Raw genomic sequence first — 18,028 nt, 5'->3', positions numbered from 1 at the left:
CCTTGGGATCCTGCAGGTCTCCCTTTGGACATTGACTTGCTACAAGCCTCACACAACCACCACCTGCAATGAGAGACTTGGGACACAGGTATCTCTGCCCTTCCTCCTACTTTGATCTCAGGGAAAAACAAGTATCCTTTTTCTGTGCTTCCATATTCTTATCTCTAAGGAAGGATAATAACTGTTTCCCTGGCTAAGTCCTAAGGTTTTGTGAGGAAATCTTACTTGCCAAAGTACTTTGAAAAGAATAAAGCACTATATACTCCAATAACCTGATGAAGAATACGTGGCAAAAAATGTCATTTGGGCCTTAGAGTCAGTGATCTTAATTTCTGACAAGTAGATCTCAAGGACCATGTTTCTCTGGAAGCCTATCCAAGGTTAGTGACAATATAATATTACTATTATTAAACACTGGAAAAATACTTATCTTTTACTCCTTATAGAAAATAAAAGGTGGTCAGGGGTTAAAATCACAATACTGAGTCCTTAGCGTGAATAAGCATAAAGACTGTGGAGGAAAAAAACACTCTATCTTTCTTTAGGCTTGATCTGCTACGACATGAAGAGGGAACACGTTTATTCTAACAAGGGTCATGCTGTTCAGCTCTGAATTCAGACACCTGAAACCCTGCAGCTCAGGGCTGGCAAGCCCCCCTTCCTTACCTGGCCCACATCTTGGTGGGGAGCTCGAGGCTCCCTGGGGCTCTTCTTCGTCACAGACCTCCCAACAGGCACTGTTGTCCTCTGCAGAAAGGAATGAAATCCCTCAGAGGTCTCAGTACACAAGCAGGGGGAAATCGTGGCAAGAAAACTCATACTGAAGACATGGGAAGCTCAATTATCTCACGGGTGGGACTGTCTCTATCCCAGACCGTCTTGGTCTGCCCTTGGGGTTCCCCTGGCCTGCTAACTCCCTCCCATCCCTACCACCGGAGGCTGAGAACCATCCACCATCTCCCACACTCCCCGTACACCTAATTCTCTTTCTACTTCTTCCTCTTTCCCATTGCCTGTGCATATTTTTCTGTCTCTGCCCTTGTTTCCTTCTGCCAGCATCTCTAGATGTTTCTCTTTGTTTTGGTGTGTTTCTTTCTCCTCTGCTCCTGTCTCTTTTTCTCTTGCAGCCTTGACACTGCTCTTTATCACCTTGCCCCATCCCATTTTTCCCTCTGGCTCCCTTTCTCATGGTGTGTGTTAGGAGAGGCATCCCTAAAATAGTATAATATAACCTGATCAGGGAATGGGATAAGAAATAGAGTGGACCAAGGCAACACCACCAACCACAGGGGAAAATTTTTCCAAATCCCTCATATAAAAGAAAGATCAGAACATTGCAATCACTGAAAATATTTATACTATCATTAGAGATGAGGATTACCTTCACAATTACCTTCTCCACCACATAGTGGTTGACTAGGCAGCTCCTCTGGTTCTTCTTTGTTGGTCATTTGGGAAGCTTCAGGATCACAGGACACTAAAGAGAAACAAGAAAATGAGCTGAGCCAGGATGCTCAGACCACAAGTGAGATGAGGAAGAAGAAATTGGCAAGGGTCGCATGATGAATGGAAGACACAGAAAGACAGGAAAGTTAACTGATCTAATCTTTGGACAACAAAGGTCACCAAGTTTAAGTGGAAAAGTAATATGATCTGATTTCCATCTTGCAAATAAAAATTGTGCTAACGTGGAGAAAATGGGCAAGATGGGAGCAAGAGAAAATGGGACATTCAAGTTCCATTTACTGAGAGAGAAAACCCTGTAAGAAAAGGACATTCCAGTTTCATGGAAGATGTTGGTTTCAATTTTGGAAGTGTCAGTTCCTGAAAGACATCCAAATGGAGAGGGCCCTGGGATAAATGTCTTCAGGTACATACATAGATGGATGACCTTGGAAGATGGGTCTGCCTAGCAGGCATGTGCTTGAGACACATTCTGTTACCTGAGAGTAGCTGAGGCTGCCAGGGAGAGAATTATTACTCTATGTTATGGACACCACTCTCTCAATGGGGCAAACCTAACTTGGAAACTCACTACTGGGATGGAAGATGCTCCTGTCTGATATGCATACTTCAGCGTTCCAGGATCCCAACTTCTCTCCTCTCTTCCCTGTACAGCTGTTTTCACTCTTTATCGATCTGATAAAACTCTTTCTCGACATAGTTTCTCTGCACTTCCTTGCACATTTTTTTTTTTTTTGGTATTTATTTGCCTCTCTATATAGTTTCTCTAATTTTTATCTTTGTATCTCATTTCTTATTGAGGTAATTCCCTTTCTACCTTGTCTTCCATTTTCTCCTTTTCTCTTTTTCTCTGGGTGTTCTCTTTCTAGATGCCTGTAAAATTTCCTTATTTTATATATTTTCCTCATGCTCACAGATCCCTTCTCCCCAACTGACAGAAGTCCTTCCATTTTCACATGGACCACAGTGCTGGAGAGCCTTCCCTTATTAGCTCTATTCTAAGTCTCCCACATGACCTTTCTAAACTGCAAGCTTATCAGTCATTCACAAAACTTACTTCCATGTTCCTTGTACTTCCAAAGTAAGCTGAAAATGATCTCCTTGCCTCAACTGCCATAACCTGCTGACATTTGGAGTTTATATGCATTTAATAAAGTCACCCAGATACTTCTGCTTTGGGACCCCAGCCTACCTTTGGCACATCCTGTTTCCCCGTGTTCTCCATGCAGGGGTGCTCTCCCCACTCAGCTCAGCTCACCTTTCTCCTTAGTCTCTCTCACAGTTTTGGAAAAAACAAAACAGAAAATCGACACAATTCCATGTGTATGTATGTGAATATGAAGAAGAGAATGGCAAGATGAGAGAAGGGGGAATTTTTTTTCCTATTTATTGAGGAGTTTAAATCATAATTACCTTCTCCCTCTACTGGTTGGCTGAGCACCTCCTTGGGTTCTCCTTTGTGAGTCATTTGGGGAGCTTTGGGATAACAGGTCACTGCAAAGAAACAAGGACATGATGGTCCATGGAGGGCGATCAGAAACAGACCTCGATTGGCTCATGCCAAACATGATGGAAAAGCCGTATGTCTGCTCCAAGCACTGCTTCTGAGAGCCACGTCATCTCCTGCTTCTTTGCCATCTGCACCTCTTCTCTTTCCTTCTCAGCATCCTACCCACAGTTCCACCTCCACACAGCTCTGTTTCCTAGCTGTGCATCTCTTTGATTGTCTGTGTTTCTCTCCTCATCTCTTGTCTTCAGGTCTTGGGGTTTTTTTGTTTGTTTGTTTGTTTTTCAGGGATAGTGTATCTCTTTTCTCCTGTTATCCTTTCTAGCTTTCTTATTCTAGATCTCTTCAAGCCTAAGTGGTTGGGTCCATTTCTATACTTCCTGTCTCTCAGTGGTTTCCTTTCCCTCCCCACCAAGATTAAGTTTTCCTTAACTAAATCTTCTCTTGGACCCTGGTTCTCTCCCCTGGGAACCTGCAGAACTCCTTGAGTTTCCTCTTCCTTTTCTGACCACATGACCCCACGCTGACTGTCAGCTGGCTTCACACAACTGTCACCCTCAGTGACACACCCAGGATGCTGGTGCCCACTCTTCCTTTTCTACCTTGCCCTTGCAAAAATAACCTCCATGCCCTTCTGTTTCATTTCCCCAACCACAAAATAGAAGTTACAACAGTTTGCATACCTGTGTCTTAGGGTTTCGTGAAGGTGAGAGGGGGCTTGCACAATCCAATAATCTGATGGAGACTGTACACATTGTCTCCCAACCCTGTTCTCTTTCTCATTCTCACCCTTTCCACACATCTCTGCTTCTTCTATTTCTATCTCGGTAACTTGCTATTGGAATCTCTTGGTACTTCTCTTTGTCCTGATTTGTTTCTTTTCCCATGTCTGTTCCCACCTGCCTTTTCTCCCTCTTCCTTTCCTGATGCTGAGCTTTACGTCTTCTCCCCGTCTCTCATGCTGTTTTTTTCTAGAACTAGGAATTAGAAAATGTATCTCTGAGGTGGTCTATAACTTCCATGTGATTTCACCAGATTAGTGAGCAGAATGGAGAGTGGAGTGGACCAAGAAAATTGTTCCAAGCACAGGGCTAAGTGTGTGCAAAGGCTCAGATGAGAAAAAGTAATCAAAATTAAAATTACTGCGAAGTTTTACACAAACTTTAGAAGTCATTGCAGGAGAGGCAGACGTGAGGCTGGAGCCATGGGAAGGAAAATAGGGAAGAATTTAATCCTTTTGACAAAAAGTTATTGATTTAAGGTAGGAAAGTGAGATAAGCCAACCTGCATTTTCAAAGGGTCATCTAGTTGAGTTGGAGAGAATGGATATGGTGGGAGGATGACTGGGAGAAGGTATGAGACCAGATAGAGTCTGTTGCCCTGGCTCTAGTTCCAGAGATAAGAGACATCTGACTAGGGCTTCTGTGTCAGTTGTGGCAACAAATGGACGAGTAAGAGACAAGTTAAAGGTATAGTTAACTAAACTGGATGATTGATGGGGTGTGTGAGTTGAGGGCCCCCTCCCCCCTCCTCATGCCCTCCAGACAGGAAGCTCCCCAGGCTCTAAGGCAATTCTATTTTAGATGCTGTTCCTCCAACTCCTTCTGAATAGGGATAAAGACAGGGGCAGACCTTACTGCTCCTGCGCTGTTGCTAGAACTTCCAGAACTCTCTTTCTCCTCTCCTGCCGGTGTTCTTCCTCTAAGTGTATGTGTTGGGGGAGGGGACCCTGGACAGAAACCTGCTCTGCCTATTTGTACTTCAGGTCCCTCAGCCTCACTAGAGATGGTGCCTTTTGAACCCCATCAGGCAACTTTTCACAGGTTTTATCCTTGCCTGACAATGCCCGCTTGGGGCAAATCGCAGTCTCACCCCCGTGCAGCGCCGCCGCCCCCCCAAAAAAAAAAAAAAAAAAAAAAAAAAAAAAAAAAAGATGGTACATGCAACTATGGAAGTGACTTGTATTGAAGTTCCTGAAAACCATCCAAATGCAGATGTCTCTCAGATCCCTGTACAAATATAGTCAGGCACTTAGATGAATGAGCTTACAAGGCAAGTTGGGGCCAGAGTTAGGAATCTGGGGATCATTAAGTTGTAGATGGAGTATACAAGAATGGCTGAGGGGAGGCCCATTGCCTCTGAGTGTATTACAGGTGCCACTTTGATAACTGGAGGAACCATAATCTGAAAACTCATGGCTAACACGTTCAACTCCTAGTGTTAGAAGCTGCTTCCATGCAGCAACTCTTCTTTCAGTCCCTACAATGTCCCAAACCACCTTCTCCATCCTGTCCATGGTGTCCCCTCTCTACAGATGTTTTATTCTTCTCCTTTATCTTTCTCTCTACGTATAACTGCTATACTTTCCTCCAGTCTTTCTATTTCTTAGCACTTTCCCTCTCTGGGTCTTTCTCTAATGTCACATTCTCTACCTTTTAAACTCTGTACCTTGTTTGATTACTGAGTTGAGCTCCTTTCTTCTGTGGTGCTCATTTCCCTGCTTCTATCTGTTCTCTTTAGTCCTTCCTGTTTGTAATGTTTCAACTTAAAATTTAAATCTAAAAATTAAAATCTCAGCCTTTCTGTATATTTTTTCCATCTCACATATTCCTTCTCCAAATCATCAAAGTTCTCATCTTTTGCCACTGACAGACGAGTAGGGATCCTTCCTTCCCCTTGGCAGGCTCGTTTCAAATGTCTTTGACATGAGTTTTCTATTTTGCGATTATACCCACTATGCCCATGTTCCTGGCACAACCTCGAGGAAAGCAGGGTGAAAATTATCTCCCCTCCCTGATACCACATTCTAACCTGGTTCTATTTCGATTCCACGTCTATTTATTTTTTTAAATTTTTATTAGAGTATAGTTGATTTACAATGTTGTATTAGTTTCTGCTGTACAGCACAGTGAATCCGTTATACATATACATATACATATATCCCCTCTTTTTTAGATTCTTTTCCCATATAGGTCATTACAGAGTATTAAGTAGAGTTCCCTGTGCTACACAGTAGGTCACTGTTAGTTCTCTCTTTCATTATATTTTTAAATTTTTAAATTATTTTTTTAATATATTTATTGGAGTATAATTACTTGACAATGGTGTGTTAGTTTCTGCTGTATAACAAAGTGAATCAGCTGTACATATACATATATCCCCATATCTCCTCCCTCTTCTGTCTTCCACCCACCCTCCCTATCTCACCCCTTTCAATTAATTTTTATTGGAGTATAGTTGAGGTATAATGTTGTGTTTGTTTCTGCTGTACAGCAAAGTGAATCAGTTATACATATACATATATCCACTCTTTTTTAGACTCTTTTCCCATATAGGTCATTACAGAGTGCTGAGTAGGGTTCCCTGTGCTACACAGTAGGTTCTTATTAGTTATTTATTTAATGTATAGTAGTGAGTATATGTCAATCCCAATCTCCTAAATCAGCAGTTCCCAACCTTTTTGGCACCAGGGACCAGTTTCATGGAAGACAATTTTTCCACGGATTGGGGGTGGGGGGTGGGGGATGATTTAGGCGGTGACGCAAGCGACGGGGAGCGGCAGATGAAGCTTCACTGGCTCGCCCACTGCTCACCTCCTGCTGTGCGACCCAGTTCCTAACAGGCCATGGACCGGTACTGGTCTGCATCCCAGGGGTTGGGGACTCCTGTCCCAAATTATCCTTACCCCCACTTTCCCCCTTGGTAACCATCAGCTTGTTTTCTACATCTGTGACTGTGTTTTATAAATAAGTTCATTTGTATCATTTTTTTGGATTCCACATATAAATGATATCATATGATATTTGTCTTTCACTGTCTGACTTACTTCATTCACTCAGTATGACAATCTCTAGGTCCATCTATGTTGCTGCAAATGGCATTATTTCGTTCTTTTTTATGGTTGAGTAATATTCCATTGTATATATGTACCACCTTCTATATCCATTCATCTATCAATGGATATTTAGGTTGCTTCCATGTCCTGGCTATTGTAAACAGTGCTGCAATGAACACTGTAGTTCATGTATCTCTTTGAATTATGGTTTTCTCTAGATATATGCCCAGGAGTGGGATTGCTGGATCATATGGTAGCTCTATTTTTAGTTCTTTTAAGGAAACTCCATACTGTTCTCCAAAGTGGCTGTACCAATTTACATTCCCACCAACAGTGTAGGAGGGTTCCCTTTTCTCCACACCCTCTCCAGTATTTATTGTTTGTAGGTTTTTTGATGATGGCCATTCTAACCAGTGTGGGGTGATACCTAATTGTAGTTTTGATTTGCATTTCTCTAATAATTAGTGATGTTGAACATCTCTTCATGTGCTTTTTGGTCATCTGTATGTCTTCTTTAGATCTTGGAGAAATGTCTATTTAGATCTTCTGCCCATTTTTTGATTGGGTTGTTTGTTTTTTTGATATTGAGCTGCATGAGCTGTTTGTACATTTTGGAGATTAATCCCTTGTCAGTTACTTGGTTGCACATATTTTCTCCCATTCTGAGGATTGACTTTTTGTTTTATGGTTTCCTTTGCTGTGCAAAAGCTTTTAAGTTTAATTAGGTCCCATTTGTTTATTTTTGTTTTTATTTTCATTACTCTAGGAGGTGTATCAAAAAAGCTCTTGCTGTGATTTATGTCAAAGAGTGTTCTGCCTAAGTTTTACTCTAAGAGTTTTATAGTATCTGGCCTTACATTTAGGTCTTTAATCCATCCTTATTTTTTCTTTTAACTCACCTCCTGTTTGTCTCTCCTATACATAGTATTTCGTTAAACCTATGCAACCCTGGGACATAAGTTTAAAATGATCTCTCTCCTCCAAACCCCAATCTGGTTGTATTTAGATTCCATATACTTTTAAATAAAATTGAAACTACTTAGGCAACTGCATGTGGTGGCCCCAATCTACATTTTTATTATTCTGTGCCCTTAAATTCTCAACCCAGAAGCCCCTCCGTTAAGGCCCTTAGCCCCTCCTTCCCCCTTGCCTCCCATATACCTGAAGAAAGCAACCAGAGCCTAAGGAAAAGTGTGTGTTTGTGTTTGGGGGAATGAAGGGAAATGTCCTTTGCATACAGACATGCAAACAAATTAATGAGATAATTGGTCACTTAAATCAATATTAGCTCCCCCGTTACCTGCTTGCAGTTTGGGAATCTCTTCAGAATTGCCTTCGTTTGTCTTTTGAAGAGCTTTGGGCTCACAGGAAACTAAAGAAAAACAGAAAAGACCAACCAGACGTGGTGATGAGGTACAGACCTCAGGGTGTTCATGCTGAATTCTGGTGTTCAATGGCCGGGTGAACTTCTCCTTGGGAAAAAGATACTGTTGCTCCACACACCTCACTTTAGACCCACCAGAGCCTTGCTCTGCCTTTTTTCCTTCCCCTTATCCCTCAGTCACCTTTCTCCTCATTTTTCTGTCCCCACACATGGTTGTTTTTGTGCCATGAAGGATCACACACCTCCTTTGCTCTCTGGGCTTCCTTCCAGTCGTCTTTTTCTTCTTTGCCCTTCAATGTTCTTTGACAGTTTTCCTACTCATGAGTCAGTTTTCTTTTCTTTTTTTTTTAATTGGGATATAGTTACTTTACACTGTTGTGTTCGTTTCTGCTGTACAGCAAAGTGAATCAGCTATATGTATAGTGATATACATGTATATGTATACTGATATATATCCCCTCCCTCTTGGACCTCCCTCCCTCCCACCCCATCCCACCCATGTAGGTCATAATAGAGCACCAAGCTGAGCTCCCTGTGCAATACGGCAGCTTCATACTAGCTATCTATTTTACACATGGTAGTGTATATATGTCAATCCTAATCTCCCAATTCATCCCACCTCTCCTCTCCCCTGTGTCCACATGTCCATTCTCTACGTCTGCATCTCTATTCTTGTCCTGCAAATAGGTTCACCTGTATCATTTTTCTAGATTCCACATATATGCGTTAATATATGATATTTGTTTTTCTCTTTCTGACTTACTTCACTCTGTATGACAAACTCTAGGTCCATCCGCATCTCTACAAATGACCCAATTTCGTTCCTTTTTATGGCTGAGTAATATTCCATCATATATATGTACCTAAGTCTTGGCTGCCCTGACCCTCTGCAGCCCCACACGATAGTCACCATAGTAAGTCATCGAGGATGCTGGTACCCTCGCTTGTTTAACTGCTTTGACTGCTAAAAGACCCTTACACACTTCAGTGCTTCTATTTCTTTACCTGTAAAACAGGAATAAGTAACATTTTGTCTGTTACATCCATAACTTTGTGGAGAGAAGAATGACATCTTGTTTGCCAAAATTCTTTGAAAAATCAGTCACATAATAAATAATCGTTGACAAAAATTGTACTTTAGATTTGGGAGCAATTGATCTGAAGGACCATGTTCCTTTTGGGGGTTTTCCAAAGTTAGGCACAAAATAATAGCATTATAGCCAAAGAGAATAATACTTAGTTTTTATTCTTTACAGAAGATAAAGGGCAGGTCGGTATAAATTCAAGTCTTTACTATTAATAGCTATGAGAGACATCACTTTTCTCCAGCATGTTGCTACTAGAATGCACTTAGGAATATTTATGTTATTTGTTATGTTACTTATGTTATTATGGACTCATGGGATTCCAAGACACACTAGATCTTTTGACTGTGGAGTGTGCTCAGGGTAAAAAGCATCAATAAACACCAGCTCTGAATTCAGTCACCTGACACCCTCGGCTGGCAATCCCTTCCCATCCTTACCCAGCTCACATCTTGGTGGGAAGTTCGAGGCTCCCTGGGGCTCTTCTCCATCACAGGCCTCCCAACAGGCATTGTTGTTCCCTGCAGTTAAGAATGAAATCCCACAGACACCTCAATTTATGACCAAGGAGGAATCACAGCAAGAAAATAACTAGAAAATCAAGAAATCCTGAGAAACTGAAAGGCCCCACTCCCCAAAATAACCTGACCTGAAGGTTAACTTTGCTTCAGCAGCTTTCACTAGGGGCTGAGGAATTCATCCATTGTGGAAAAATCTCCCTTTCCTTTTTTTTTTTTTTTTACCTTTATTGGAGTATAACTGCTTTACAATCGTGTGTTAGTTTCTGCTTTATAACAAAGTGAATCAGTTTTACATATACATATGTCCCCATATCTCTTCCCTCTTGCATCTCCCTCCCTCCCACCCTCCCTATCCCACTAAGTGGTCACAAAGCACCGAGCTGATCTCCCTGTGCTATACGGCTGCTTCCCACTAGTTTTCTATTTTACGTTTGGTAATGTATATATATCCATGCCACTCTCTCACTTTGTCCCAGCTTACCCTTCCTCCCCCCCGTATTCTCAAGTCCATTCCCTAGTAGGTCTGCATCTTTATTCACATCTTGTCCCTAGGTTCTTCTGACCAATTTTTTTTTCTTTTTTTTTTTCTTTAGATTCCACATATATGTGTTAGCATACGGTATTTGTTTTTCTCTTTCTGACTTATTTCACTCTGTATGACAGTCTCTAGGTCCATCCACCACACCACAAATAACTCAGTTTCGTTCCTTTTTATGGCTAATATTCCATTGTATATATGTGCCACATCTTCTTTATCCATTCATCTGTTGATGGACACTTAGGTTGCTTACACGTTGAGGCTATTGTATATAGAGCTGCAATGAACATTTTGGTACATGACTCTTTTTGAATGATGGTTTTCTCAGGGTATATGCCCAGTAGTAGGATTGCTGGGTCATATGGTAGTTCTATTGCTAGTTTTTTAAGGAACCTCCATACTGTTCTCCATAGTGGCTGTATCAATTTACATTCCTACCAACAGTGCAAGAGGGTTCCCTTTTCTCCACAACCTCTCCAGCATTTATTGTTTGTAGATTTTTTTTTTTTTTTTTTAGCGGTACTCGGGCCTCTCACTGTTATGGCCTCTCCCGTTGCAGAGCACAGGCTCCAGACGCGCAGGTTCAGCGGCCATGGCTCACGGGCCCAGATGCTCCACGGCATGTGGGATCTTCCCGGACCGGGGCATGAACCCGTGTGCCCTGCATCAGCTGGCAGACTCTCAACCACCGTGCCACCAGGGAAGCCCTGTTTGTAGATTTTTTGAGGATGGCCATTCTGACCAGTGTGAGATGATATCTCATTGTCCTTTTGAGTTGCATTTCTCTAATGATTAATGATGCTGACCATCCTTTCATGTGTTTGTTGGCAATCTGTATATCTTCTTTGGAGAAATGTCTATTTAGGTCTTCTGCCCATTTTTGGATTGGGTTGTTTGTTTTTTTAATATTGAGCTGCATGGGTTGCTTGTATGTTTTGGAGATTAATCCTTTGTCAGTTGCTTCATTTGCAAATATTTTCTCCCATTCTGAGGGCTGTCTTTTCATCTTGTTTATGGTTTCCTTTGCTGGGCAAAAGCTTTTAAGTTTCATTAGGTCCCATTTGTTTATTTTTGTTTTTATTTCCATTTCTCTAGGAGGTGGGTCAAAAAAGATATTGCTGTGATTTATGTCATAGAGTGTTCTGCCCATGTTTTCCTCTAAGAGTTTGATGGTGTCTGGCCTTACATTTAGGTCTTTAATCCATTTTGAGTTTATTTTTGTGTATGGTGTTAGGGAGTGTTCTAATTTCATTCTTTTACATGTAGCTGTCTAGTTTTCCCAGCACCACTTATTGAAAAGGCTGTCTTTTCTCCACTGTATATTCTTGCCTCCTTTATCAAAGATAAGGTGACCATATGTGCGTGGGTTTATCTCTGGGCTTTCCATCCTGTTCCATTGATCTATATTTCTGTTTTTGTGCCAGTACCATACTGTCTTGATTACTGTAGCTTTGTAGGATAGTCTGAAGTCAGGGAGCCTGATTCCTCCAGCTCCGTTTTTATTTCTCTTGATTGCTTTGGCTATTTGGGGTCTTTTGTGTTTCCATACAAATTGTGAGATTTTCTGTTCTAGTTCTGTGAAAAATGCCAGTGGTAGTTTGATAGGGATTGCATTGAATCTGTAGATTGCTTTCGGTAATAGAGTTATTTTCACAATGTTGATTCTTCCAATCCAAGAACATGGTATATCTCTCCATCTATTTGTATCATCTTTAATTTCTTTCATCAGTGTCTTATAATTTTCTGCATACAGGTCTTTTGTCTCCTTAGGTAGGTTTATTCCTAGATATTTTATTCTTTTTGTTGCAATGGTAAATGGGAGTGTTTTCTTGATTTCACTTTCAGATTTTTCATCATTAGTGTATAGGAATGCCAGAGATTTCTGTTCATCAGTTTTGTATCCTGCTACTTTACCAAATTCATTGATTAGCTCTAGTAGTTTTCTGGTGGCATCTTTAGGATTCTCTATGTATAGCATCATGTCATCTGCAAACAGTGACAGCTTTACTTCTTCTTTTCCAGTTTGGATTCCTTTTATCTCTTTTTCTTCTCTGATTACTGTGGCTGAAACTTCCAAAACTATGTTGAATAATAGTGGTGAGAGTGGGCAACCTTGTCTTGTTCCTGATCTTAGTGGTAGTTTCTGATCTTAGTGGTTTCCTTTTTTTATACCACATTCTCTTTCTACTTCTTCCCTTTCCATTTGATTCTTTACATTTTATCCATCTCTGCCTCTGTTTCTTTCTACTGGTGTCTCCTGGACTGTCTCTTTCTCTGTTCCTGCAACTTTTGTCTTGTTTCTCTGATGTTGCTCCTTCTCTCCTATCCTTTGTCTTTCAACTGTTTCTTTCTAGCTTTCTCTAAAGAAAGGCCTCCCTGCAATAGTATGTTTTAAATAGGATTTACCAGAGTGAGGAGGTTAAGTGAAGGGTAGTAGAATGTGAAAACAGTTCTGAATAAGGCAGAAAATGTATGAAAATGCTCAGATATGAAAGATTTAACAATTAAAATTATTGGGGGAGTAAATGAGACAGAGGAAAACAAATATCATATGATATTGCTTATATATATGTGGAATTTTAAAAAATGATACAAATGAACTTACTTAAAAAACAGAAACAGACCCACAGACATAGAAAAAAAACATATGGTTACCAAAGGAGAGGTGGGGGAGGGATAAATTAGGAGTTTAGGATTAACATATACACACTACTATATATAAAAAGATAACCAACAGGGACCTACTGTATAGTACAGGGAACTATACGTAATATCTTGTAATAATGTATAATGGAAGAGCATGTAAAACCAGTATATATATACATATATATGAACATATATGTATAAATGAATCACTTTGCTGTACACTTGAAACTAACACAACATTGTGAATCAACTATATTTCAGTAAAATTTTAAAAAATAAAATACAAATTTTAAACATAAAATTATTGGGGGAAAAAGTTTATACTATACTGAATTAATAGTGAAGGAGGCAGGTGATGAGGCTGGGAAAATCGATACGGGGCTTATCAAGGGTAATCTTGGATGCCACTCAGAGAAACATTTATTTAATCCTTAGTGTACTAAGAAAGCATGTTGGAACATAACACTATCTAATTTTCATTTTCAAATGTCCCATGTAGTTGAAGTGCAAATAATACATTTGTTGGAAGCAAGATTAGAGGAAGGTCACGAACAGAAGACTGTTGCTTTGAGAACCATGGCAGAGGTCTGAAGACTTTGGGGTATGACAGATGGACAGCTTGGAGATATTCTGGAAGAGAAATGACTATACTGGATGAGTAACAGGCATTTATTTGAGGGCAAGAGCAGTCACGGTGACGCCTAGACTTCAAACTTGAAAACCTATGAGATAATAAGGATCCATCACTGAAACATGAATGCTGAAGAGGAGTTTAGATCTAGCTTGAGTGATGAAGACGCTACTTTTGGTTCTGAAATGCCAAGTTAAAAGTTCTTGAAAGAATTCACGTGTAGATATCTAGCAGACCATGGTCTTTGAGTCCACGGATAAATGTACTCTGAAGGCAATCTAGGGTGGTGATTTGGTCATAGGAATCACTGGAATATTCAGGGAGAGGACTATTGCAATGTGAGTATTTTACAAGTGCCACTTCTATGGTTAAGGACAGTTTAATCTGAAAACTCACAGCTAATGTTGCCAACACTTGTGCCCAAAGTTGCTTATATACAGTGCTCTTACCTCAAGCCTACAATGTCCCGATCTGCTCCTCTCTCTTTTATTGTCTTTTCACTCTCAACCTGTTTTCCATCCATTCTCCTTCAACTCTTTCTCTACATAGTTGCCTTTGTACATCTCCCTGACTTTTACCAATTCTTAGTATTTATTTTCCTCTCGGTCTTGCCCTTTCCATACTTTTCACTCTCAACTTTTATCTGTTTCTTGGGAAATTTTTCAGTTTATCTCTTCTTTGCAGTGTCTTACACTTGCTCCCATTCCATCTGTTTCTCTCACTTTATTTTGACCTCTGTCTCCCAACACTATTCAACTTTTGTCTCTCTGTGTGATTTCATCCTCCAGGTTCTCCCCTCTCATCATCTCCAAAACTCTCTTCTTGGACTCTGACTACAGTACCAGGGACCTCCAACTGGCCAGTTCTCCCGCGTGAACCTGACATGCCATGATGTTTCCAAGTTCCTCTTAGTTGTTCTGTGAAATTAATTGAAAATTATCCCCTATCTCAACCTGGATGAGTGGGATTTAAGAAAACTGGATCCATTCATGTAATTGGTCACATATTACACCCTATCTACCTTTTCAATTTTCTCTTTTTATATTCCCCATCAATGGATGCTCCATCTGCTCAGGAGCTCAGATTCCTTTTCTCACTGTCTCTGTTGCATAAGTGAGCAGGTAGGAGAAGAGGGGGGCAGGTAGGAGAAGTGGGGGCTAGCAGAGGCCTAGGATAGGAGACTGAAGGTAGGCTTTGCTTCCATGAAGACAAGAAAACAAAGGTTTAATATGGAATTGATAAATTAAACAGTAGTTACCTTGTCTGTCATATGGCAGTAAGCTGGGTACATCTTCTAACCTTACTACATTGTTCATTTGGAGAGGTGAATGTTCCAAGTACACTAAAGAGAGCAACAAGAAAAAGACAGAACTCAGACAGTATCCAGAGAAGAGACCTCTGTGTGCTCAAGATGAACTCTGATGATGTTCAAGTTCCAAGGACCCCATCTGAGGCCCAGCAGAGCCTTGTTTGCCTCTTTTTCATTGAGATGCACATATTTAAAGTGTAAAACAGCTCTGTGACCAACATCACAGTCAAGATTTGGAACATTTCCACCACGCCAGTCAGTTTCCACCCACTATAAGCAACCACTGTTTTGATTTCTATCACCATTAACAAGCCCTTCCTTTTTCGTACTATACTTGTCTGTACTGATGCTCACATCAATAGGATCACATAGTACATACTCCTGTGACTGGCTTCTTTTTCTCAACATAATGTTTCTGAGATTCATCCATGTGGTTACATATACCAGTAGTTCATTTGTTATATTGCTGAATAGTGTTCCATTCTATAAATATATCACAGTTTATTTTCTCTTATTGATGAGAATTTGAATTGGTTCCAGATTTTAGCTATTAGGAATAAAGCTACTATAAACACTGTTGTACAAATCTTTGTGTGAACATATGTTTTCATTCCTTATGAAAAGATACTTAGGAGTAGGACTGCTGGGTTGTGGGTTATATTTAACTTTATAGGAAACTGCTAGTTTTCCAAAGTGGTTATATCTATCACTTTATAGTCCAACCAGCAACGTATATAAAGGAGTTCTAATTGTTCCATAGTCTCATCAGCATTTGCTGTTGTCAGTATTTTTAATTTTAGCAATTCTAGTAACCGAATGGTAGCTCACTGTGGCTTTTCCCCAATGACTAATGAAATTTGCATTTCCCCAATGACTAATGATGATATATACTTTGTTTATGTTCTTATTGGTCATTTTATATCTTCTGAGTGAAGTGTCTGTTCAAGTCTTTTGTCCATTTTTTAAATTAGTGGTGTGTCTTTTTATTATTCTTTTGTAGGAGTTCTTAATACATTCCAGGTACAATCCTTTGTCAGATATATGTATTGCAAATATTTTCTCCCAGTCTATGACTTGCCTTTTCCTTTTCTTAATGGTGTCTTTGGATTAGTAGTTTTTAATTTTGATGAAGTGCAATTTACCAAGTTTTTCTTTTATGGTCCATGCTTTTCCTGTCCTATGTAACAAATTTTTGTCAACCCTAAATTTGCAAGGATATGCTCCTGTGTTTTCTTTTAGAAGCTTTATCGTTTTAGCTTTAACTTTTAGATTTGTGATCCAACTTGAATTATATTTTGTGGATAGTGTGAAGCAGGAGGGGAGGTTAATTTTTTCTATGTTTGCTCTGCCTTATTTTCCATCTTTTTAAAATCCATTCTACTTCTCTTCACTTCTCACATTTGTACTTACAGTCCTCTTCCCAACACTGTGTCTCCTCGAGGAAGGATTGTGCATTCTTGTTTCTGAGGGCGTCTCTCTCCTTGGCCACTCCTGTCACCTTGTATTTCTGCCTCTCTCTTCCCCAGTGAGGCTTCTGGCTCTTCCCCCTTTGTCTCTCTAGTTTTTCTCTTCCAACTCTTTATACCCTTTATACCTATGCTATTCCAGTGTCCTACCCTCTCTGTCTCTTTGTGGTTTTTTTACCTCTCCCCTTTACCACAAAAGCCAGATACGCTTTCTTGGTAAGTAAATGTCTCCTCACCCTAAACTCTGATCTACTCCTCTGCCCCTTGGGGAGAGGAGCAGGGTTCCTTGGAGCTCCCTGGGGCCTCCTTTCTGAATTATGAACACATGACACCCCCCTTCCTCCCTCCCTGTATGTGCTATCATACTCAGAGTCAGTCATCCAGGCAAATATTGGACTGTCAGTCAACCTTACTGCTTGTTCAGATTCTCGGGCACATTCATTCGTCATTTCCTGGATTTTTATTGTACCATTTGGGTCACGAGATGAATCTTCTTCCCTTATACTTATTTGCACCCATCACTGATATGCTCTGGGATTCTAGCTCTAGGTAGGGTGTCACCTAGATCACATTAGGAATGTTGAAGGATTTGTTTCCCCTTCCTTTCATAATGAACCTCTATTCTTTACTAATAACTATTACAAATCCTTCCACCACCTCATTCTCATTCCCACTATTCTCAGTGGTAGATGAATCTCTAAATATATTTCTGATACACTTTGTACTTTCTAATATACATTTTATACTTTTAGCTATTTGTCTTCATTAAAAAGAATAAGTATTATTATTAAAATACATCTGAATGTTACATAAATGTATTAATACATCTCTAAAATATATAATATCTGAGGTATAAATCCAAATTAAGGATACATATTAATGGCATTCTGCAAGGCCATTCTTATGGCTTTTTCTTACATTTGTCATTTCCAAGAAAAAAAAATCAACATTTAACAAATAACTAAATTTATTGTAGACCATTTGGCTTAAGGATGGAGACATTTTCTTGGGCTTGAAGGCTGTTTCACTCACTGAATCACTAACTATCTTCACACCTCAGTTTCTTCCCCTGAAAAATGGGAATAACAAAACCCTTATGACAGGATTGTTATGAGAATTAAGTGAGATGCTACTGGTAAAGTGATACCTGGGTTATAGTAACTTAGCAAGAAATCATAATTTTCAATTAATGTCTTACGTGTTAGAATTTAATGATTAATTATTAGTAATAATATGAATGAAAAGATGATTAAAAGCTAGAAACGGTGCATACTGGTTACAAAAGTAAATAAGGCATATGTGAGCATTAAACATGTTGATGCACATGAAGCACTGACCTTACGCCTAGTGGTCTGTGAATGTTATGTGTTGTACTATTGTCATAGTCAGAGTTATTACTGCCCTTTGCTCTCTTCACCCCTTTTTACTCCTTCATTTCTCCTTTCCTTCTTTTCTACAGAACACCATCTCTTCCACACCCTGCACACAATTACTGCTCACTCTCTTCCTTTGTTTTCTTCTATTATGAGTACTGTTTACAACTGTTCCTCCCTTTGACACATCAAAGGCTTCCTCTTTGGACTTGTTACAAACCCTTACTCCTTCCCAGATCCACTGTATTCCTTGTTCACAATTACTGCTG

At 40.0% G+C, this 18,028-nt stretch overlaps 1 protein-coding gene across 1 annotated transcript in view; it reads right to left on the bottom strand.

Moving 5' to 3' along the window:
- The window catches only part of SP140 (SP140 nuclear body protein), a 64,112-nt gene that overhangs the window by 38,846 nt on the left and 7,238 nt on the right, over positions 1 to 18,028 (bottom strand). The window contains exons 4-6 of the mRNA XM_007453269.1: positions 14,870 to 14,953; positions 9,716 to 9,796; positions 2,878 to 2,958 (exon numbers count right to left, since the gene is read on the bottom strand). Of these exons, the coding sequence (XP_007453331.1) occupies positions 2,878 to 2,958; positions 9,716 to 9,796; positions 14,870 to 14,953 (246 nt within the window). The remainder of the gene's footprint in view (positions 1 to 2,877; positions 2,959 to 9,715; positions 9,797 to 14,869; positions 14,954 to 18,028) is intronic.

Source organism: Lipotes vexillifer, unplaced genomic scaffold, assembly GCF_000442215.2.
Source record: "Lipotes vexillifer unplaced genomic scaffold, Lipotes_vexillifer_v1.1 scaffold471, whole genome shotgun sequence".
In the NCBI taxonomy this organism is placed as follows: Eukaryota; Metazoa; Chordata; class Mammalia; order Artiodactyla; family Lipotidae; genus Lipotes; species Lipotes vexillifer.
The sequence above is the reverse complement of the archived record's forward strand: the minus strand, read 5'-3'. Positions and strand labels throughout refer to the sequence as shown.